Below are 23,244 nucleotides of genomic sequence, written 5' to 3' on the forward strand. Positions count from 1 at the left end.
ACAGCGCCTCCTGCAACTACACTGAAATCAGCACCTTGGACAGCGCCTCCTGCACCCACACTGAAATCAGACCCATGGACAGTTCTCTTGCTGACGGCGGCTCATTAATGAGGCTGTTTCTACATGGGCTTACGGTACTCTACATTCTTCAACTATAATATAGGGGGAATAAATAAAGAGAGCTATTCAATGCCGTCTTCTTATACGAGTTTAACCGGCCATATCTACCCTATCTGTTGCCAATAGTTGAGTTTATTGGAACAAAATCCCTCGCACTGAATAGGCCTATGTGGCGCCGGGTCTTGAGTGCAACTCGTATAAAGTGCCGCGGAATGCGGAGCAAACTTTTTATTTGAAGTCGATAGTTAATTAAAAGCAGCGACCCTCCTCGCTCGCGATGTGATTGCGGCTCCGACAGAGGAGAGGCTGTGACCGCGTGCGGTAGCGGTTGATAATGTCCATCATCATGAGCCTTATCTGCACGTTCCCAGCCTGGCAGAGGCTCCTCGCGCCTTTGATGTACGACGTAATTACCAAGCTAATAATGGCCTAGCGCCGAAACGCTGCATGCGTGGCGGGAAATCCATCCACCTTGACATCATTATCACGTTTAGAAACAGGACCGCTCGAGTACTTTAGAAAGGAGAGGGTTCTGTTTGATACACAAAGTGACCAATGACATAACTGTGAGCGCAAATTTAGTTTTAAAAGCAGTGTCGGACAATGTGACCGAAGAGAGCACCTCGGGCGTGGTAATTGACCAGTTCAAAAACATGGGCTAATAGGCCTGTATCTTCCATATTATGGGCTAGCCCACTCCCAACACTAACTCTAATATGCATTATGTCTTGCACACTGAAACAATTTGTAATGGGAATTCACGTAGGCCTATGCACTGCAGTGTATGGTATTGTGGCTATAGCCCACCTAAAACATGCACTTAATGCTGAGTCTCTTTGGTTATCTGTAAGTAATCACAACTTGTCATGAAAAAAAAATGTCATGAAAAATCGCTTCAAATGTGGAGCTTGCGCAGTAGGCCTAAGTAAGAGCGGAATAACACTAGGCCACTTTATCAATGTCTTGACATACACATCGATCTTTGATTAGCCTAATAAACGCGTAATCAGTCATGTCGATTTAATGGAAGGTGTGCATATTGCATAGTTCTATCGTTTCATCCACTACCGACTTGAAAGACAACGAGCGGTAGCCCAGGCGGCGCAATCTGCCTCAAACAACAAAGTAACGTCTAAAACACTGCAGGAAGCAAAAAGCAGGTCAAAGCTATTTTGAGTCAAATTCACATCTGGAAGACTGTAGGAAGAAACTGCTATCTAGGCCGAGAACTCTCATGCTTATTCAGAACGTATGCGCCATAGGAATGGATTTTGTTTCTGCGGTAATGTTCTCGGTACGGTGGTCCCTCCTCGAAGCGCGCGTGTCGATCCGTCACGCTGCACTGCCTTGAATGAACCCGTTGAATCCCCCTGTGATGCACGCGCGCGCTCCCGTGTGAAAGTTTCGTGTTGTACCTTTTCACCTTCTTTCCGGGGTTCTTACAGCAAGTGATGTGGCTAGGTTACCCACACACATATTGGTCCTTTTCGCTCATGCTCTCTCGCGCCCTGCTTCGCTCTCTTTGCTCTACCTGCAACACCTCGTCTTACTCCCCCAGTGTTCCCTGTGATAGCAGCTGAGGTGGTTTTTAGATTGAGCTCCGCAAGTCTGGGAAAATCCCCACGAGAGAATATCGTAATTTGCTTCAGAGACGATAACAGCAATTGTAACGTTTTCCAGACATGGAGGCTTGACTTGAGTCTCTCGCTGTCCCTCCCTGTACGGATGTTCATAGTTCAACCATCTCCTTCAGCACGCGGGTCCCTTCAGGAGTGACAACTGGCACATTGGACGCGGGACTGGCGCGAGGGAGGCGGCACGAATGTGCTGCCGGGTCTGTATGTGCTGCTTTTCGCGCTGAGTGCGTTTTCGGGACTTGAAAGAGAAGAGCTTGCGCGTGCCATTGTACCGTGTTCGGTTGTCGGGAAGACTCGTGAAGATGCTGTGGAATTGGAGGATCCTCTTTTCACACGTGTGCTGCGCCAGCTTCCTTCTGTTCTGGATTACGCTGGGCACGGTGGTAGAGGTGATGGGGTCCCAGCCAGGGATTCCTCTCTCAGTGTGAGTGGAAGGTTTCATATTCATATTTTACGAACCTTTCAGGTACTCAGTAAGTCACACCTCTGCATATATGGTTGAGTTTTTCAGCTGCTAGATTACCTGAAGTGTGTAAGTAGTGGACTTGTTATATAAAGAAACGTAAACAAGCAGCATGTTATAACAATGTAACAACAACAAGCATCATAATAATAATAATAATAATAATGTATGTTGTTGTAAATTATTTATTAGTGTTGGTGTCTAAAATATACGTTTAGAAAATGGGCGTATTCTTTACCCTATAATATCTGGCATAGTAAAAATAATAGCGTAAAATCAACACATGGATAATACATCAATGACACGTACACACCATTTAAATGTAGCCTACAGAGGTCTTTATTTTAAACAGATTGTTGTCTTTGATACACATATGTCTAAAATAACTGCTATACAAAATACTGCACTTGCCATTTTCATTTTCCAGGTTAACCCTGACTGCATTGAGACAACACACTCTGAAACAATCTAAAGGCTACTTGGGAAGACTTAGGCAACATTTTGCATCAACGTTCTCTACATAAATCATCAGTTTATAGCACGTCAATAAGCACCAAATAAACATTCATAAACAGCTACATTGACTGAAGTACTTATCTGCAATGTAGAGTATTTGCCATATTGTTGATGGACTCAGTCCTCTCAGCTCAAACTCAACTCACTTCAACAATTTATTTCTTATATGAGGGTCTTGTGGTTTTGTGGGTTTTCAAGAACAGTATCTTCAAGAACATAGTTTATCCTCAGCCATAGGACACACAGACAATAGATATCCATGGATCTATGATTTTATCTAGATATCCATGGATCTATGATTTTATCTAGATATCCATGGATCTATGATTTTATCTAGATATCCATGGATCTATGATTTTATCTAGATATCCATGGATCGATGATTTTATCTAGATATCCATGGATCTATGATTTTATCTAGATATCCATGGATCGATGATTTTATCTAGATATCCATGGATCGATGATTTTATCTAGATATCCATGGATGTATGATTTCATGCGTAGAGATTTGTTTTGAAATGTCTTACTGACATAATGTGTGTAATCTCACCAAGTCAGCTATTTTCACCTGTTAAAATACCAAAATATCACAATATAGAAATGTTCTGTTCGCTTCCAGGGTGAAGTTATGGGCCTCAGCGTTTGGTGGAGAAATTAAATCAATTTCTGCAAAATACTCTGGATCCCAGCTGCTGCAGAAGGTATCTCTTTCTTCCCACAATCTTCCTTATACTCATTCCTGCCCACGCACACACACATTTTCACGTTAGACACACACACACACACACACACACACACACACACACACACACACACACACACACACACACACACACACACACACACACACACACACACACACACACACACACACACACACACACACACACACACACACACACACACACACACTGTACGCTGTAATGCTGCATTCTCCTTTAATGGCTGCTGATACAATTCTGTGTCCCAGTTAAATATGGATGTTGGGTCAGAAAGGACTCAGGTGTGTTTTACAAAGGCCCGTGTGTGTGTGTGTGTGTGTGTGTGTGTGTGTATGTGTATGTGTAGTGTGTGTGTGTGTGTGTGTGTGTGTGTGTGTGTGTGTGTGTGTGTGTGTGTGTGTGTGTGTGTGTGTGTGTGTGTGTGTGTGTGTGTGTGTGTGTGTGTGTGTGTGTGTGTACTGGACATGGCCCATTAACCACAGCACTGTTTCTTCTCTAATCTCATTTCCAGTTCACTCTCTGGAGTCAAGAGTTTCAACCCCAGGATATGAATGGGACAAGGAGACACATTTAATACAAGTGTGTGGAGTGGGATAGGCTGGGATGGGTTGGAGTCAATAGGTGGGGTTCAGAGAGAGAGGGGGGAGGCGATACAGGGAACAAGAGAGAGAGATAAAGAGAGATGGGTTTGGAGGCGATAGGTGGGGTTCAGAGAGCGAGGGGGGAGGAGATACAGGGAACAAGAGAGAGAGATAAAGAGAGATGGGTTTGCAGAAAACCCCCTAAGTCAAAGTAAATGACCACTTGGGGGCAGATGTGGGCTCTCCAGTGTGAAAAGAGGTACTGTTGTGTACACTACAGCACCTGTCATCCAAGTGGAGGCAATGCATGCTGGATAGTGTTGAAAGTTTCCAGTAGCTTTCCCAAAATTCCCAGTTTTTCAGGAATCTCAATTGGAAGATTAAAGGAAATAAGCAGGAAATTGGGAATCTTCCAACCAGGATTTCTGGAAAATCTGTGAATCTTCGAAAATGAACCAGAATTTTGCAGGACCCAGAGCTCTGGCTGGGCCTGTGTGTGTCTCACAGCACTTCAGGAAGGGCAAACTCTTTTAACAATAAGATGTGTTCCATGGAGTTTCCATTGGCAATCTATTGTTTGTTCGTTTGCAATGTTGATAGGTTATGGTAAAAGAAAAGCATGTGTGTTCTCTTGGCAATGTGGTCAGTGTTATGGGCATTATGACGTCTGAGCTCTATGTACAGCGCCTTCAGAAAGTATTCATACCCCTTGACTTAAGTGCCTTGTTGCAAAAAGGATGCATGTTTTGGAATATTTGTATTCTGTACAGGCTTCCTTCTTTTCATTCTGTAATTTAGGTTAGTATTGTGGAGTAACTACAATGTTGTTGATCCATCCTCAGTTTTCTCAAATCACAACTATTAAACTCTAACTGTTTTAAAATGGATTGGCTGAATACCCAGGGCGCCAGATGGTTGGAGTTGTCGACCAAGCAGCATGACAGTAATATGATGCCAAGTTTTTCAACTACCGGTAGTTTCTTTGAGAAGATATATGAAGCAATCTGAGCATTTGAACAACAGCACAAGTACACCTCTTTCACTTTTGCATATCAAAAACCCAATGACCGCTGCTGCACATGCTGCCACTGTTTTGAACAGATTAGAGCAGCCAGTTCACGAATGAACGAGTGCACCAGGGAAAACGCAATAAGAACGCAGATGCAATAAGTGAAAACACATGATCTAAAAGGGGATAGATAGCTAACATAATGTCACAAAGCATGATGCGCTAGCCAGTTAACGTTCCCTCTGAAATAACTTCATATTTCCGAGTTAGTCAGATATGAGTTTAGAAAGACTTGAAATTGGCATGGGAGCTAACAAGCAAGCTAATAGCTACCTATAGCTAGCTAGCTGCTTAATAAAGGTAGATAACTGATTAATTTTACCCCCAAAATTGACCAAACTATTTCTCAATGTTTCTCAAAATTACTGTAGCTGGCTAATTAATTTGGTCATGCTTTGTAATACACCGGTTTTATGCTGTTTTAGTCCACACATGTCGTCCTGTCACCTACAGTAGAACCTGACAAACAACATCGGGGGGGAAACAATACAATTGGTTGTGCTTTTTTGTCCCACCAGATCTGCAATGAGAAGGTTCTAGCTAGTATATCCCTCTATCCTTCCACTCTTGCTGGATGTAGTTGTCCAGTTTATCAGGTCCCAGGCTCCCATGACTGTTAGGATTATTTATTTACAAGTGAATTACAACTTGTACCTGATAGAGCAGATCTAGTCAGGTGCGGAAGTAAGTCATCTGGCGTGAGAGACTCAGTGGGAGGAGACTAGAGCAGACCCAGAAGATCTGACTGAATGCACATTTGAGCGCCCCAGGACGGTCCATTTATTTGGTGCTGCTATAATTCATGCTATGAAATCCTGCGATATGAAATCCTGCGATTTCATTGGGGCAGTTCCCCTTCATAGCAAATAGCTGGCAACACAATCCAAGCAATGTTCGCACGGCCTGTACGCACACAGCTTGTTTTGAGCAATATATTTTTGAAACAGGAAAATGTACACATTTACCACACTTTTATGAGAATTTAAAACATAATGCATTAATTATATAATCTACATTTTTGTATGAAAATATTGTGTATTTATTTTGACTAATCACAAGTTTTAAACTTCTTTTTTTTTTGACCAATCACAAGTGGGGCACCGCCCCTAACGCCCTAATGGGCGAGCCGCCACTGGTGAAATCCCTGAACAGTGTCATTCCTCTCCTGCAGCTGAGTTCGGAAGGACTGCTGTATCTTTGTAGTGACTGGGTGTATCGAAACACCATCCAATGCCTAATTAAAAACTTCACCGTGTTTGAAGGGATATTCAGCATCTGCATGTTTTTTTTTTTTACACATCTACCAATTGGTGACCTTCTTTGCGAGGCTTTGAAAAACCTCGCTGGTCTTTGTGATTGAATTTGTGCTTGAAATTCACTACTCGATTGAGGGATCTTACAGATAATTGTATGTGGTACAGAGACGGGGTAGTTATTGAAAAATCATATTAACTACTATTATTGAACATGGAAGGAGTCCATGTGACTTGTTAAGCCCTTTTTTACTCCTGTACTTATTTAGACTTGCCATAACAAAGGTGTTGAATACTTATTCACTCAAGAGATTTCAGCTTTACACTTTTTTATTCATTTCTACATTTTTCTACAAACAAAATTCCACTTTGACAATATAGTGTATTGTGTGACACAAAATCTCAATTGAATCTATTTTAAATTCAGGCTGTAACACAACAAAATGTGGGAAAAGTAAAGAGATGTGAATACTTTCTGAAGGCACTGAATACTGTAATATACACACAGGATTAGAACTGGGCATTAATGAGTACACTTTATCAGAAAGTCTGAGTTAAGTACACAGACAGATGGAATTGGAACTCTGCCCTATGTGCATACACCTGGATGTAGATAATCATTTTATTCCTACGGATTTTTATGCTCAATTACTATCAATTGCGCTATTAATTAAACAGTGAAATGAGTTGTAATTCTATTATTCCAAACCTGCAGGGGTTTAAAAAGGAGTTGGATTGAAGCCAGAAATAGTGGATGACAGGAGAGAGACGAAAACATGGGTCGTATTCATTATTGCACACCGTAATAAACCGTAGCAAACAGTTTTGCAATGGAAAACGTTTTGCAATGGAAATGACAGTTATCTTATTGGACAAGATCAGGTAGTGCCTCCCTGTTTCAGTCCGTTTTCTTCCATTTTGGTTTCTCGTTGATACGACCCTGATCTGTTACATTCACACAGTGCTTACTGTATGCTGCTGGTGTGATATGTTGTGTGATTGTGTGTGATTGTGTGTGAACTCAGTGGCGATAAATGCGAGGAGATAAATATCCCCATCCAACTCCGTTCATCAGCCTCACTGCATGTGTGTGATAAGGAGGAGCTCAGCTCAGCACCAGGCTGCTGCTGCTGCTGCAATTCTATTACCATTAACTCGGCTAGCGCTAGCAATGTACACACTTCTGTAGCAAGATACGGGCGGTGTGTGTGTCTGTGTCTGTGGTGTGTGTGTGTGTGTGTGTGTGTGTGTGTGTGTGTGTGTGTGTGTGTGTGTGTGTGTGTGTGTGTGTGTGTGTGTGTGTGTGTGTGTGTGTGTGTGTGTGTGTGTGTGTGTGTGCGTGCGTGTGTTGGATGAGCGTGTGCTTCCGAGATAAAAAAAAAATCAATAAAAAATACACCCAACATTTCCCTACTATTTTAACTGCGTAACATCCACAGCTGTTTCTCTGTTGACTTGTGTGAGAACAGAACACTCTGAAGTCAAATGTCCCCGGGCAGTTGTTTCCCCGATCTGCGTATGTAAGCACTTTCCTCATGTTCTGGTTCACGGAAGCGTGACTGGTTCAGAACACCTTACATCCAATCAGCAGGCCTCTTCCTCTCTTAGCAGCCAGTGAGGGAGGTGGAGAGAGAGAGAAATGTCTCGATGGTAAGGGCTGATCATTAAGGATGATCATTGGGTGCTTTATGGGGTATTAGCATTTTTCCACACAGGGCTGAGCTGCTGTATGGGCAACAGAACAGGACTATAGACACAGAATGGAGACACTGTGGTGCGTGTGTGTGCGTGTGTGTGTTGACTCCTCAGGCTTGGGTTCATTCAGGCCTCATCTACACATCAGTCATTACCTTAATCAATAATCATACTCAGTTCTATTGATGGATGAGGTTTAACCTCTCCCTGATGACTGGGGGGGGGGGGGGGGGGGGGGGGGGGGTGCTGAGGCAGGGAGGACAGGCGTGAAATGAACTGTTTTGCTCCACTGCCTGCACACACTCTTCCTTTCCCTGGGTAATTTGTTGCCTCATGTACTGGGATTTGTGTGTGTGTGTATTGTGTTTCTTTCTTTGAATGTGAATCTTTGGTATGTATATATATGTGTGTGTGTGTGTGTGTGTGTGTGTGTGTGTGTGTGTGTGTGTGTGTGTGTGTGTGTGTGCGTGTGTGTGCGTGTGTGTGCGTGTGTGTGCGTGTGTGTGCGTGTGTGTGCGTGTGTGTGCGTGTGTGTGCGTGTGTGTGCGTGTGTGTGCGTGTGTGTGCGTGTGTGTGTGTGTGTGTGAGGGACGTGAGAGACGTGCAGGTTATACTGTGATTATTATTTTGTGTGTGTACCTTTTTTAAATGTTCTGCTCAATTCTCTTTGTGTGTTCTGTTGGGCTTTGTTCTGTCCCAGTGCAGGTGCAGTGTATCCTGCAGACTCAGCATTGTGTGAAGTCTAGTTCATTATCCAGAACCTCCCAAGCCTGACATGTTATTATCTTTCTCCTGTGCTTTGACTTCATTTCAATTACCCTCCAACCGTGCATGGCCTTCACTCCCAGGCCACCCAGCAGCCAATCAGAGCCAGAGCCACAGCTTGTCAACCAATTACTGAGACAAGATAACCTATCAATCAATTCAATGAAACAGGATACATCTTATCAGCCAATCATCTGAGACTGGGTCTTGCAAGCCACTCTCTGAGAGGTGGGACCCCACTGGACACAGACGTCAATTCAACGTCTATTCCACGTTGGTTTAATGTAATTTCATTGAAATGATGTGGAAACAACGTTCCTTAAACCGGTTTGTGCCCAGTGGGAAGGCTTTTTCTTCATCAGATGTGAAGTGTGTGTTTGTTTGTGTGTGTGTGTGTGCACGGAACAGCAGATAGCTCAAAGGCTCAGCTCACGTTGCCGCCCCCCCCCCCCCCCCCAATAAAACCCATTGACATGAAATGTACAGTATGTTCTAAATGTACTTGTGATTCTCACACACTGAACCGTTTTACCATTGACACCCTTAATTGTACCTTTATCTAACTAGGCAAGTCAGTTAAGAACAAATTCTTATTTTCAATGACGGCCTAGGAACAACTGCCTTGTTCAGGGGCAGAACGACAGATGTGTACCTTGTCAGCTCGGGGACTCGATATTGCAACCTTTCGGTTACTGGCCCAACGCTCTTACCACTAGGCTTACCACTTGATTTATTGTAACATGTTCACATTTTGTTCACATCTATCAGTGAAATAAATGACATAGCCTAGAATCCTCCGTTTGTAATAGTAGTATGTAAACTGTGCACAAATATAAGACGATTATTCGTTCAGTATCAAAATATTAGCGAGTTAAAACATGTATTTTTTTTCTCTCTGTCATTTACAGAAATATAAAGAATTTGAAAAGTCCGTCCGAGTGGAAGAAATTGATGGCATGAAAGTGGTCAAAACTCTAGCAAAGAAGATGGAGGAAATGTTCCGGATGAAAAAGGAGGCCATGCGGGTATGTACTGTCGCATATCTGTTCTTTTATCTACCATCCACGTGCTCTATGCGGTGTTTTCCGGAAGTAGGCCCAATGTAGACTACTGAGAGTAGGAGACTTAAAAGTAATTCAGAATAATATCAAACTTTCTCTTATTTCTCAGCCTCAGCTGCAGACATGCACCGCAAGCAGGTTAAGAAAATATCTAGATTTAGGCTACATAATATGATCAACAGATTATCTAGATGTCTTGTTATTATTATTCTGATTATTATCACGTTTTGCATCGTTGGCATTTTTTTCGTTACAGGCCTATCCATGATCATGAAGCTGTTATAACCAGTTGTAAGCATATTTCAGTGGTCAGAAATTTATTTTTCGTTTTTCCCCCTCACTCTTTCTGCTTTGTGGGTATTTCTATTCATAACACGGGTTTAAATTACACTAGTGTTGCATTTTATCCAGCGGCGGTATGCTATTTACTACAAGACATTCTCCAGAGACAGATATATAGCCGTTGGAAATGTATATTGGGCTTGAGAGGAGAGGTGCAAGTAGCCTATTTTAATAGTTAACCCCAGTTGAGTGGTGTGAGATGATAGCGTTTATCTCTAACAGCCAGATTTCCCCGCGCCGGGCTGTATTACTTGCATGGTTGTAATTCTACATTGTGTGCCCATTGCCTTTATCATTCTCTAGGCCTATTTTATTAGGCAGAATTTCAATCTATGTGTTACAGTGCTGCAAATTGGACTAATGCTTTCTGTGTAAACAAATTCATTATTTGAACGTAGCCCAGGCTACTAAATTGCCTAGGCCCATTTAAAATGTATAGGAGGCCTATATTCGTCGGATGAAAATGATAGAAATATATTTTTTATAATGTGAAAAAAAAATGTGGCAGCAGTCGAGATGTTATATCCAGTTAGAGAAATTCCAATGGTCACTAACCGACACATTATACCAGTGTCGTGGCGTAGCCTATTCGAAATGAAAATTAAACAATTACGATGTCATTTGTCTTTATGATATTGACCTAGTCCTTGCGAGCCGTGCATATTTGATTTAAGAGGTAGGCTACCTGTTTTGAAATTGCCTTTAGGCAGTAAGACTAATTTGATATGGTTTGAAAGACCACCCAATAGCATATGTTGGCATCTTGTCATTTGCACACAAAAAATATAGCCTAGCCCTGGAGAAAAATCTGTTTACATTCAGCGGCTTGAGGTTTCCTATTTATTTCATTATGTCTGTATTGCTGACGACACCATCTAAGATTGAAACGCAACGGTATGAAATAAATTAAGTTTAACTGTCACAAAAGTGTTTACGCCATGCAATGCCGCCATTTTCTGTTTGCGTTGCAGCTATTTTGATGTGCAGGACAGTTATTAATGACCTATTCCACATCCGCAACGATGACTGTGCACTAGCGGTTCTTGGGGAGGGGGGGGGGGGGGGGGGGGGGGGGGGGGGGCAGTGCCCCTGTGACAACAATTTTGGACCCCCTAAATGTGGAGTATGAAATAATTTTTACATAACTAATTTTCGCTATCGTTCTTTTTTTACATCCGTTATTTGACAGTGGCAACGATGATGATTATGAACATGGTATTATGCCTGCTAATGCCTGCAATGCAGTGAAGAAAACGATATGACAACAATAACGTCTAATGTAACTGGCCCCTCTAACAGTACAACTGGCCCCAGCTTGCCCCCCCCCCCCCAGTTGAAATGGCCTAGAACCGCCACTGTGACTGTGGTGTTCAGCCGGCATTTTCTCACGCAGGCAAGCACATTTCAAGGAGGCTAAATAAGGTTTTTGCGTGTTATGGGATCCGGTTCTACGCTGGGCCATATGCCAATCAAGCATCTCACTGAACGCACGTATTTCCGTGGGTGCCTTTCGAGGCAGAAATATAGACCCAGGCCTACAGTAGCCTATGTGAATGGGAAAATCTTATCACAGAACAATATTACAGAATATAGGCCCATTGCTACGATTTTCACGTTGTTTCCAGCAGCAAGGGAGTCTTTCGTTCGGGTTAAACCGCTATTAGGAAAAACAAAACTGTAAATTCAGCACCATGGTCAGCGTCCACTGACACACCACAATGGCCTCATATAATATCACAATATACTGTAACTGCGCCATTAGCAATAATGGGGTAATTCACCTTATGACAAGTCCTGAATGCAATTTCACACTCAAGGAACGTTGGTTTGCCTTCTAAGGTGTCACGAAGCATAAATGTAAATCGGACACTGATGTGAAAAGTAATGCAACACAGCAAATTGTCTAGCCATTAGTTTTCAGAAATATCTAAATGTGGGAAAATATATAGAATAGTGCAAGACATGGAAGGGAGACTGGACTAAACATTATGTTGGTCCCTTCTTTATGTCCGAGACTGGCTTGGGCTGTCCCCTTCCCAGAGCTGCAAGAGGAGTACTGTAGAGCAGGCTTATGTCTCTGTGCTCCAAACAGCCAGGTAGGCAGCCAGGCAGGCAGTCAGTCAGCACCATTCCTTAGCCCTCAGCTCTCTGGCCCTCTGTTACAGCAGATGTAATGTCTCCCTGCAGAAGGCTGGCTGGAACTAGAAGCTACTGAGACGGTGTGACATTGTCGGGTGTCAAATAACTCTTGGTCATGGGTGATGACTTTGAGTTGTGCTGGTGTGCTTATGCTTCCCTTCTGTGCTCCTCCCCTTGTCGCCACCCCTCCCCTCCCCTATCTCTCCCTTTTCTCCCTCCTTCAGCGGCTGGTGGAGGCAGCAGAGGAGGCCCATCTACAGCACGAGGAGGACCCAGAGCTGCAGGTAAGACGGATGGGAGGGGGGGCGGTGCGACTTTTAACAAGGTGAGAGAAGGGGTTAAGGACAGTACAGTGTCTGCTGGCATTGATAGTCATCCGCATTAATACCCTGTCACAGTGATGATAAACGATGCCTTTTTAAATCAGCAAACACTGCATACGTTGAAGGACGCCATACCAAAGTGCGGCTGTCATAACTCACTGATTATTTGAAGGCGTAATCATCATTTATAAGAAGCCTGTGACTGACCACTGTTGAAGAGGGAGGGGCGACAGTTCCAGTAAACTGCTGTTGGGAAAAAAACAAGCCAAGTGTATTCAAGTTCAGCGCCCACCGACAAACCACAATGGACTCATATTATAGCAGAATGTTCTGTAACTGCACCATTAGCAATAATGGGGTACTTCTTCTTTTGACAAGTCCAGAATGCAATTTCACACTCAAGGAACGTTTATTTCTTTTGTCTTCTAACGAAGCACAGTGATATAAATTGTACACTGATATGAGACGTAATGCAGCACAAACAAATGATTGGATGTCATGCTACGACAATCAGCCGTGTCTTTGGGATATGTTCACTTCATACAGGAAATGTTCATATACATTCATACATACTCATGCACTTATGGAATTTGAGAGAGTGTAATATCCCCATGGTGTGTGCTGCGGCATCTGTTCAGGTGTGGTTTCCAACTTCCCATGCAGGTGTATTGTACAGCTCAGCACAGGCCATTGTGCTCTTTAAAGGACATTACAGCTGTTATCGCTGGCTTCTTTTTACCTTTTCCTTGGCGCAGTGAGCCTCCTCTTCCTATGCGGTGGGATTGCAGTCATTCTGTAACACTGAGAATGTACAGGACCCTGCCTCCCTCCCTCTGTCTCTCTATCCCTCTCCCCCCCCTTTCTCCCTCTTCCCAGTAGACAAAGATTAATGCAACTCGTATGCACAGTGAATTGTTCCACATTTCCTCCTGAAGATTAGAAACTCACTCGGGCAACAAAAACACTTTAAAATAATGGCGCCACACTTCCCAGTTAATAGACGCATTTGCGTTATGAATACTTTGTGATCACCCCATGGTTTGCAGGGTTTGTTTCGCTGGTGATTATATGAACGTATTGGAAGAAGGTCGAGAAGGTCATTATTTCCATTATAGGACCATTTTTCCTTCTCCATATTTCAATGTTATTCTTTTTCATTACTCTGCACTTATTCCAGTTTGGGGATAACACTCGGTTTAAATGTGTCCAGATGATTATGTATGTTCCTTGCTCTGGTGATATATGTATGTACATAACATTATTTATTGTTTTATGATTTAATAGCATATTGTCATTGAGAAAATGGTTTCCTGGTTTTTTTTATGGGTGTTATATTTAGTTCTGCAGTAGGCTACACATATGCTGCATTTACAGTATAGGCCTACACGTTTACAGTAAGCTACACATGCTTACACAAGCTTTGTAACACATTTTCACCGTTTTGAAGGCTGTTACTGATTGTTTAGCTGATATTTTAGTGCGTACTTAACAGGGCTACTATTTTAGATAAGCATTGTTTGGTATTATTTGAAATGGTGACCAAATTCATCCCTTTGTTAACGCTTTATGAGATACAACCTATTGCCGAATAACGTGCATCGATCTCTCACGTGGTTATTATTACGTCAAAACATGTATTTCGTTATTTCCTTTAGGCTCTATTCAGGCTACTTATTTTACAGTGAACTTGCGGCAACTTCATGCCCGCATGTTCATTGTAAAAATCCTAACCCCTATTCTTCATTGTAAATATCTAGGGTAGGCTACACCGCAGCTCCACGTCTCTCTAGAAGACTGTCGTAAAAGATTTTCAGAATTGCTAATCGTTGATCTAAAAGATCTAGAGTAGGCTAAACCAGATTTTTTTTCTTCAAAGCATAGCCTGCTTTGAACTGCAAAAAAAGGTCTGATGTATATTTATTATCAGCAAAAGTAGCCAGACTATTTTAAAGCCTCATAAACGTCTACTGCTTACAAAACACGTATCTCCTATTCAACAATTAAACCTACACTGCAGAGAGACATCTAGCATAAAATGACACAACAGTAAAAATACATTATTATTTTGTTATCGATAGCCTAGGGGCTACTGAGCGGATACAGTGGTTGAGAGAGTTCACCTTGCGGTAGACCATGTTGTCACCTGCACGCCCTTAAACCCTGCCTGTATAGCCTAACACGGGTCAATGTAAAACACTACACCCTCTTAAAACGAGACAATAGTGAATTCGGGAAATGGTGCGTGAAAAATGCATGGTGTCAGAAAACGGCAATAGGTTGATGAAATGATGCGTCACAGAGTTTGATGTTATAGAATGATCTAATATCCTTATCGCTGGTTTTTATGTAGCCTCGTTTTCTTCTGTTTGAATTTCCACTCGATAAAGTAGGCTGCATATAGGCTACAGTATATTTGCTTTACATTAAGACTTAAAAAAAAATCGAACCAAAGTTACATTCCACTGGGCACAGACGTCAAGTCAAGTCTATTCCACGTTGGTTCAACGTAACTTCATTGCAATGATGTGCAAACAACGTTGATTCAACCACAGTGTACTCAGAGGGATTGCTTATAGCTGGGAAATAATACTAGAACATGGGCCTGTATAAATCATTACATTTATTAATCTACAGTCTTTTTCTACAGACAGTATTTTTTGAAAACGTTGTGGGAAGTCTGTTACTATTGCAGAGTAGTCTCAGTAATTCTGGCTTGCCTACCTTCAGTCTGAGGATCAAATGGTCACGGGGTCTCCTTGAAGAGACTTGAGACACTCTCATAGGCGATACATTGACCTCCAAGATGGGGTCGACTAAGGAAGGGAACACATGAGCCGAGTCAGCCCGGGTTTAGACCAGTTAAACCCTTTATACACTACTGAGGCAAGCCAAGCCATGCCAAGCTGTACTGTGCCTGGCCCGGTTACGTATCCATCCATAGTTGCTGCGTGGAACTGTACTGGAAAGGACATTGTGAAAAATCAGTGTTGCGTATTAATGTGAAAAGGGGATTAGACCCACCAATGCCTGCCTATGCTGCCAGCCCTGGTACTGTACACTCTTAGAAATCAGGAGAACCCTTTATGGTTCCAGGTAGAATCCTTTTGTGGTTCAAAGTAGAACCCTTTTGGGTTCCATGTCGAAACCCTCTGTGGAGAAACAATTCTTCAAAGGGTTCTCCTACGGGTACAACCAAAGAATCCCTTTTAGGTTCTAGATAGGGCCTCTTTTTCTAAGCGTGTAGGCCCAATCTCAATGCAGTGGTGTACAGTAACCTACATGAAGAGTCAGTGGAGCGTCTCGGGCGTGGAGCCGCAGTGTCCCCTGCCCAGCCTGGCCCTGCTCTACTCCTGCTCCGCACTACAGTAATAACCCTGATGGTTAACGGCCCTCGTTCTCTACAGCACTTCTGCTGAGGGTGCACATTTCTCTCCTCCCCTCCTCCCTCCTCCTCCCTTCCTCCCGCCTCGGCCAGTCAGAGGGGTGCTCAGGCGTGATATGAGCTGTCAGGCCCTGCTTTATGGTGATGCCGGCGTGGCCTTCCCGGAGTACGCCACGGAGTCCATCACACCTCCCCCTCTCCTGCTCCATCCCTCCCCCCGGCACCACGCCGGCAAACAGGGGGCCCGTCAGTCCACAGCCAGAGCCAGAGCCGGGCTGCTTAGAAAGAATGAGCGAGTCTCTCCTCTTAGCGGGTCCCCTGTGAAGGACAGGCCAATCACACGGCAGAGTTACACTTCAGAGAAGTCTGATTGTTCTCTTAACCCCCATCGTCCAGAGTGCCGAGCAGCAGAGCTAACCACCGCTGCTAGTCTGCTACACTGTACCCTCCACTCCATTTGAAACCTATCCGAGAAGGTGCTGAACTTGACTCTAGTTACTGTATAAATACACAGTCTGAACGCACCTCTATTGTATTTTGACCTCATCACAAAGGATGTACCGTTTATGCAACAACTTTGTGTTTTTCTCATCAGGGTCTGGGTTGTCAAGAGAAATAAAGTACGACTTTATAGCTACAAGGCTATTGAAACTGGTTGTTGAGTTGAATGTTAACTCTGCTGTTTCCGTTCGTCAGTGTGAGTACTTCAATGCAGCACTGGTCTGATTATTGGATTTTAACTCTATATACAGTGCATTCGGAAAGTATGCAGACTCCTTGACTTTTTCCACATTTTGTTACGTTACAGCCTTATTCTAAAATTGATTAAATCATTTTTTCCCTCATTAATCTACACACAATACCTCATAATGACAAAGCAAAAACCGTTTTTTATTTTTTTATTTATTACAAATAACAAATTGAAATATCACATTTACATAAGTATTCAGACCCTTTACTCAGTACTTTGTGGAATCACCTTTGGCAGCGATTACAGCCTTGAGTCTTCTTGGGTATGACGCTACAAGCTTGGCACACCTGTATTTGGGGAATTTCTTCCATTCCTCTCTGCAGATCCTCTCAAGCTCTGTCAGGTTGGATGGGGAGCGTTGCTGCACTGCTATTTTCAGGTCTCTCCAGAGATGTTCAATCTTGGTTTCATCGGACCAGAGAATCTTGTTTCTCATGGTCTGAGAGACTTTAGGTGCCGTTTGGCAAACTCTGAGTGGGCTGTCATGTGCCTTTTACCCGAGGAGCGGCTTCCGTCTGGCCACTCTACCATAAAGGCCTGATTGGTGGAGTGCTGCAGAGATGGTTGTCCTTCTAGAAGTTTCTCCCATCTCCACAGAGGAACTCTAGAGCTCTATCAGATCTATCAAACCTGTTTTCACTTTGCCATTATGGGGTATTGTGTGGAGATTACTGAGGAAAAATAAATATTTAACCCATTTTAGAATGAGGCTGTAACACAATATAATGTGGAAAAAATCAAAGGGGCCTGAATACTTTCCAAAGGCACTGTATCTGTTCCTCCCCAGTATGAGTACTTCAACACAGTGCTGATCGACAACGTGGATGTTAACCCTATGCGTACTGCAGTGGAGGCTGCTGAGGGGAGGACGACTCATAATATTGGCAGGAATGGAATCAAGCATATTTCATTTGACCTTTATTTAACTAGGCAAGTCAGTTAAGAACAAATTCTTATTTTCAATGACGGCCTAGGAAAACTGGGTTAACTGCCTTGTTCAGGGGCAGACGACAGATTTTTACCTTGTCCGCTCCGTTCAGTTACTAGTCCAACACTCTAACCACTAGGCTACCTGCCGTCCACGTGGCTGACACCGTTCCATTGACTCCAGCCGTTACTATGAGCCGTCCTCCCCTCAGCAGTCTCCACTGGTGTACTGTCTATTCCTCCCAAGTATGAGTGTTTCAACGCGGTGCTGATGCTAACTCAATGTTACCTCTATCATTGCGGTCTGGATTATTTCCCTCTCCTCAGTATGAGTATTTTAACGCGGTGCTGATCAACGAGGTGGATGAGGAGGGCAACAACGTGGAGCTGGGAGGAGAGTTCGTTCTGGAACCCAACGACCACTTCAACAACCTGTCAGTCAACCTCAGCCTCAGTGTGGTGCAGGTGCCCACCAACATGTACAACAAAGGTACGTTCAACAGCACACACCGACGTGTACAACAAAGGTACGTTCAACAGCACACACCGACGTGCACAGCAAAGGTACGTTCAACAGCACACACCGACGTGCACAACAAAGGTACGTTCAACAGCACACACCGACGTGTACAACAAAGGTACGTTCAACAGCACACACCGACGTGCACAGCAAAGGTACGTTCAACAGCACACACCGACGTGTACAGCAAAGGTACGTTCAACAGCACACACCGACGTGCACAACAAAGGTACGTTCAACAGCACACACCGACGTGCACAACAAAGGTACGTTCAACAGCACACACCGACGTGCACAGCAAAGGTTAGTTCAACAACACACACCATCACGAACACCCAACAGAGGCCACTGGAAATAAAGTGTATGGGTAGATCTAAGCCTCATTGTGGTCCAGGTGCCCACCAACATTTACAACAAAGGTAGGGACACAGACACCACTGTGGGCAAAAATGGACACAGCAAAAGTAGGGGCATGCCCACAAGAGATGAGATAGGGGTGGGTGCATGGCGGGAACAGATTTGCCCATCAGGGAAAACACAAATATTTTCAATTGAATGAGAAGCTGATTTGTGGTCAATTCATTGTCAAATTCAAAATATTGAATTAAAACAACGGAAACGTGCCACATATTTCCAATGGAATGGACCCCGACCCTGCATGGTGAGAATAAGGTGAAGTGCTCTAGCCGTGTCGATATCACTGGAGGGTGGGGGATCCATAATGGCCTGACGATAGAGAGAGAGCAGTCACAGCATGAGTGAGTGACGAGAGGAGAGAGGAAGGGATGTTTTTTTTCTTTCTCTCTTGTAGTGACTGACTGTTCAGCTGTTATTTATTTTCTAGCCCAGTGTGTGGCCTCTCTGTGTAGTCCTGGCCGACTTTCCTCTGGATATAATGGACTCTTTCCTCTGGATATAATGGACTCTTTCCTCTGGATATAATGGCCTCTTTCCTCTGGATATAATGGACTCTTTCCTCTGGATATAATGGACTCTTTCCTCTGGATATAATGGCCTCTTTCCTCTGGATATAATGGCCTCTTTCCTCTGGATATAATGGCCCTCTTTCCTCTGGATATAATGGCCTCTTTCCTCTGGATATAATGGCCTCTTTCCTCTGGATATAATGGCCTCTTTCTCTGGATATAATGGCCTCTTTCCTCTGGATATAATGGCCTCTTTCCTCTGGATATAATGGCCTCTTTCCTCTGGATATAATGGCCTCCTCAGCACTTCCCACTCCTCCTTTGTTCTTGGCACAATGGGAGGCTCCCTGACAGGATCAGTCTCTGCTTTGGCTGTGTGTGTGTGTGTGTGTGTGTGTGTGTGTGTGTGTGTGTGTGTGTGTGTGTGTGTGTGTGTGTGTGTGTGTGTGTGTGTGTGTGTGTGTGTGCGTGTGCGTGTGCGTGTGTCTCTCGGTGTGTGTGTGTGTGTGTGTGTGTGTGTGTGTGTGTGTGTGTGTGTGTGTGTGTGTGTGTGTGTGTGTATGTGGAGGCCATGCAGCAGAAGGACGGGAGGACATTATTTCGTCAACCTCATTGTCCCTCCACCAGCGGGGTCAATAAGGGCCAAAGGTTAATGGTCCAGCACACCTGTGTTCAGTGTTAATGGTGATGATGATCATTATTACCTGGTTATTATCTCGCTCACTCGGTCTCTCTCTGTCTCTCTCCCCTCTCTCCCTCCCCTCTCCTTTCTGTCTCTCTTTCTTTCTCTCTCTCTGTCTGTCTGTCTGTCTGTCTGTCTGTCTGTCTGTCTGTCTGTCTGTCTGTCTGTCTGTCTGTCTGTCTGTCTGTCTGTCTGTCTGTCTGTCTGTCTGTCTGTCTGTCTGTCTGTCTGTCTGTCTGTCTGTCTGTCTGTCTGTCTGTCTGTCTGTCTGCGTCTGCTCTCTCTCTCTCTCTCTCTCTCTCTCTCGCTCTCTCTCTCTGTCTCTCTCTCTCAGATCCAGCCATAGTGAATGGGGTGTATTGGTCAGAGGCCTTGAATAAAGTGTTTGTGGATAACTTTGAAAAAGACCCGTCCCTGATATGGCAGTACTTTGGCAGTGCCAAGGGCTTCTTTAGGCAGTATCCCGGTGAGTTGTGTGTGTGTCTAAGTGTGTGTGTGTTCTAAGTGTATGCGTGTGTGGGGGAGGTGCTGGGAGCAGTCACTGTACGAACTGCGGGGAAATGAAATGGAATCACTAAAAGGGTGATTTTGCTAATGTTGTAATTTTACAGACCGTCAGAGAGGATGCGTATAGCAAATTAATCCGAATACGTGAGTCCAGCAGCAGCATACTACAAAGCAGTCCAGAGCAATGGCAGTCAGAGATATTGGATCATTACAGCACCACCAGACAGCCACAGTGCTGACTGCAGTACTATATCCTACTGTAACGCCGCAAAGATGACCCGTAAGTGGTGATCCAGAAATGTGTCCCCTTCTCATTGCAGTCATATCGTTTAAAGTCATTCACCACTGTGGATGTCTGTGGATAATGTCCTGCATTAGTTCAGGCTAGTGTAGTGTACGCATCATGACGTGTTTCATTACGTCGTACGTCATCTTCACACAATCTCGTTCCGCTGGTGGACCGAGAGCATAGGGTTTCACAACGCAAGGCGAGATGGAGGAGTGCCTAGTCTCTCGTCAGAGATAGCATTTTTTTTTGGGGGGGGGGGGGGGGATTGTAAAATATGACCTTTTCAGTCAAGACAGGTGAAATATATTGTTTCAGGTGATAATTATTAAACGTTTTGTTTAGTTACTTTTTCCTCAACTTGTTTCTCTAACTTTCTAGCAAGTCGAGCTAGTTAACAGAGCAGCTTGCTAGCTAAAAGCTAGGCTAAGTTGAAGATAGTGTCGCTAGTGACCTCCACCTAACAATTATCATCACAAAACAAAAGTCATTACCATCACAATAAAATAAAATGGGAGGCAACAGTCAATTTAACATCACTATTAAAATAGTATTCACTATTCACTAAGACGGATTATGGACCCAGTTATCCCTCTCGCTTCGCCTCTTCCTCTCTGGCAACTCAAAGTTAGGAAAAATTCGAAGCATGCGACATCCGTTTCGCAAAGGAGCCTTCAACCGCAAGGGGGAGCTGCGATACCACTCCGTTGCGGACGATCCCCATTGAAATGAATGACGTCCAGACTGCTCAGTAATGTGAATGAGACTTTAGAGCTGCGGCGGAAAACTCCAGTCCTCGAGGGCTTGATTGGTGTCACACTTTTTCTCCATTCCTAGCCAACACAGCTGATTAATCAAATGGCATTCTAAACTGAAGATCATGATTAGGCGATTATTGGAGTCAGGTGTGTTAACTGGGGCTGGGACAAAACTGTGACACCAATCAGGCCCTTCGAGGACTGGAATTGCCAACCCCTGCTTTAGAGTGTAGGACATACTAGCATAGCACTGTGCCCTTCAGGGATCTGACATCCTTAGACCCGACTCTCCTTTCTAATTTTTATTGAGTAGCAATGAAAGAAACGGAGACAAACCTGCTTATTTAACCCCCGTTTCTACAGGCAATGTGCAGCCCATAGTTGACTCTGGCACATCCTTACACTCTGTATGACTTAAACATGCTGCTTTGTGTATCTAGCTACGTGTCTTTCTCCTAATGGTTGTAGGGGTCAAATGGCATCCAGACGAACACGGGGTCATCGCCTTCGACTGCAGGAACAGGAAGTGGTATGCTTTTTCACAATAGGTCCACATTAGCCAATTAGAACACGGCTTCTTCTCTTGCTCTGTAGCCTACAGTATGATGTCCATATCAAGACGTTTGTGCAGCGTACAGTATGACAAGTCTTGACCCCTGTCGCGTACGTTGTCCATTTGTTGTGTGTTGCTTTGGCTCCGCTACAATTAATTGATTCCAGTCAGTGTTTGCTGCATTGCAGTCCTAGGTTGGGTAACGTGTTGTGTGTAGTTATCCACACACTTAATATACTCCCATTTATTTGATGGATAGATAGAACCAATGTTTGGGCTAGTGTGTGGATACTAGTTTGTCATCTTTCCCTGCTCAGGTACATCCAGGCAGCGACGTCTCCTAAAGACGTGGTGATCCTGGTGGACGTTAGTGGCAGTATGAAGGGCTTGAGACTGACCATCGCCAGACAGACGGTCTCCTCTATACTGGACACACTGGGAGACGACGACTTCTTCAACATCATCGCCGTCAGTCTCATTAATGACCTGGATTGTGTGTGTGTGTGTGTGTGTGTGTGTGTGTGTGTGTGTGTGTGTGTGTGTGTGTGTGTGTGTGTGTGTGTGTGTGTGTGTGTGTGTGTGTGTGTGTGTGTGTGTGTGTGTGTGTGTGTGTCTGTGTGTGTGTGTGTCTGTGTGTGTGTGTGTGTGTGTGTGGGGAGGGGGGGATTAAACTTATCAGTTTATTTGAGTAAAATATGGTGATTCTACAGCTCGTTTTTCTAAACCGTGTTTATGACGATTAGTCAACCTCTTATCTAAAACAATGACAATGAATGAATAGGTATGTCTAGAATTTCCTGCACAATGTGTGTGTGTGTGTGTATGTGTGTGTGTGTGTGTGTGTGTGTGTGTGTGTGTGTGTGTGTGTGTGTGTGTGTGTGTGTGTGTGTGTGTGTGTGTGTGTGTGTGTGTGTGTGTGTGTGTGTGAGTGAGTGTCTGTGTGTGAGCTTCATGTATCATTCCACTCATATCTAACCCTCTCCATATGTGTTCACAGTACAATCAGGAGATGCACTATGTGGAACCTTGTCTGAACGGTACACTGGTACGAGCAGACAGAAATAATAAAGCTGTAAGTTCCCCTCTCTCTCACACACTTACACACACTTCACACACACACACACACACACACACACACACACACACACACACACACACACACACACACACACACACACACACACACACACACACACACACACACACACACACACACACACACACACACACAAATGTTTGTAGATCATATCAGAGGGAACTTGT

General features: G+C 44.0%; 1 protein-coding gene across 2 annotated transcripts in view; it reads left to right on the forward strand.

The window, feature by feature from the left end:
- The first annotated feature begins 1,477 nt into the window (after positions 1–1,477).
- Positions 1,478–23,244, forward strand: part of LOC106565153 (voltage-dependent calcium channel subunit alpha-2/delta-3) — a 62,250-nt gene continuing 40,483 nt past the window's right edge. For both annotated transcript variants that reach the window (XM_045692012.2, XM_014131951.3), the window contains exons 1-9: positions 1,478–2,181; positions 3,359–3,440; positions 9,733–9,849; positions 12,591–12,650; positions 18,077–18,239; positions 20,212–20,343; positions 21,897–21,957; positions 22,299–22,449; positions 22,979–23,053. In XM_045692012.2, the coding sequence (XP_045547968.1) occupies positions 2,060–2,181; positions 3,359–3,440; positions 9,733–9,849; positions 12,591–12,650; positions 18,077–18,239; positions 20,212–20,343; positions 21,897–21,957; positions 22,299–22,449; positions 22,979–23,053 (963 nt within the window). In that variant the 5' untranslated portion in view covers positions 1,478–2,059. The remainder of the gene's footprint in view (positions 2,182–3,358; positions 3,441–9,732; positions 9,850–12,590; positions 12,651–18,076; positions 18,240–20,211; positions 20,344–21,896; positions 21,958–22,298; positions 22,450–22,978; positions 23,054–23,244) is intronic.

Source organism: Salmo salar, chromosome 12 (genome assembly GCF_965601325.2).
Source record: "Salmo salar chromosome 12, fSalSal1, whole genome shotgun sequence".
NCBI classification, from domain to species: Eukaryota; Metazoa; Chordata; class Actinopteri; order Salmoniformes; family Salmonidae; genus Salmo; species Salmo salar.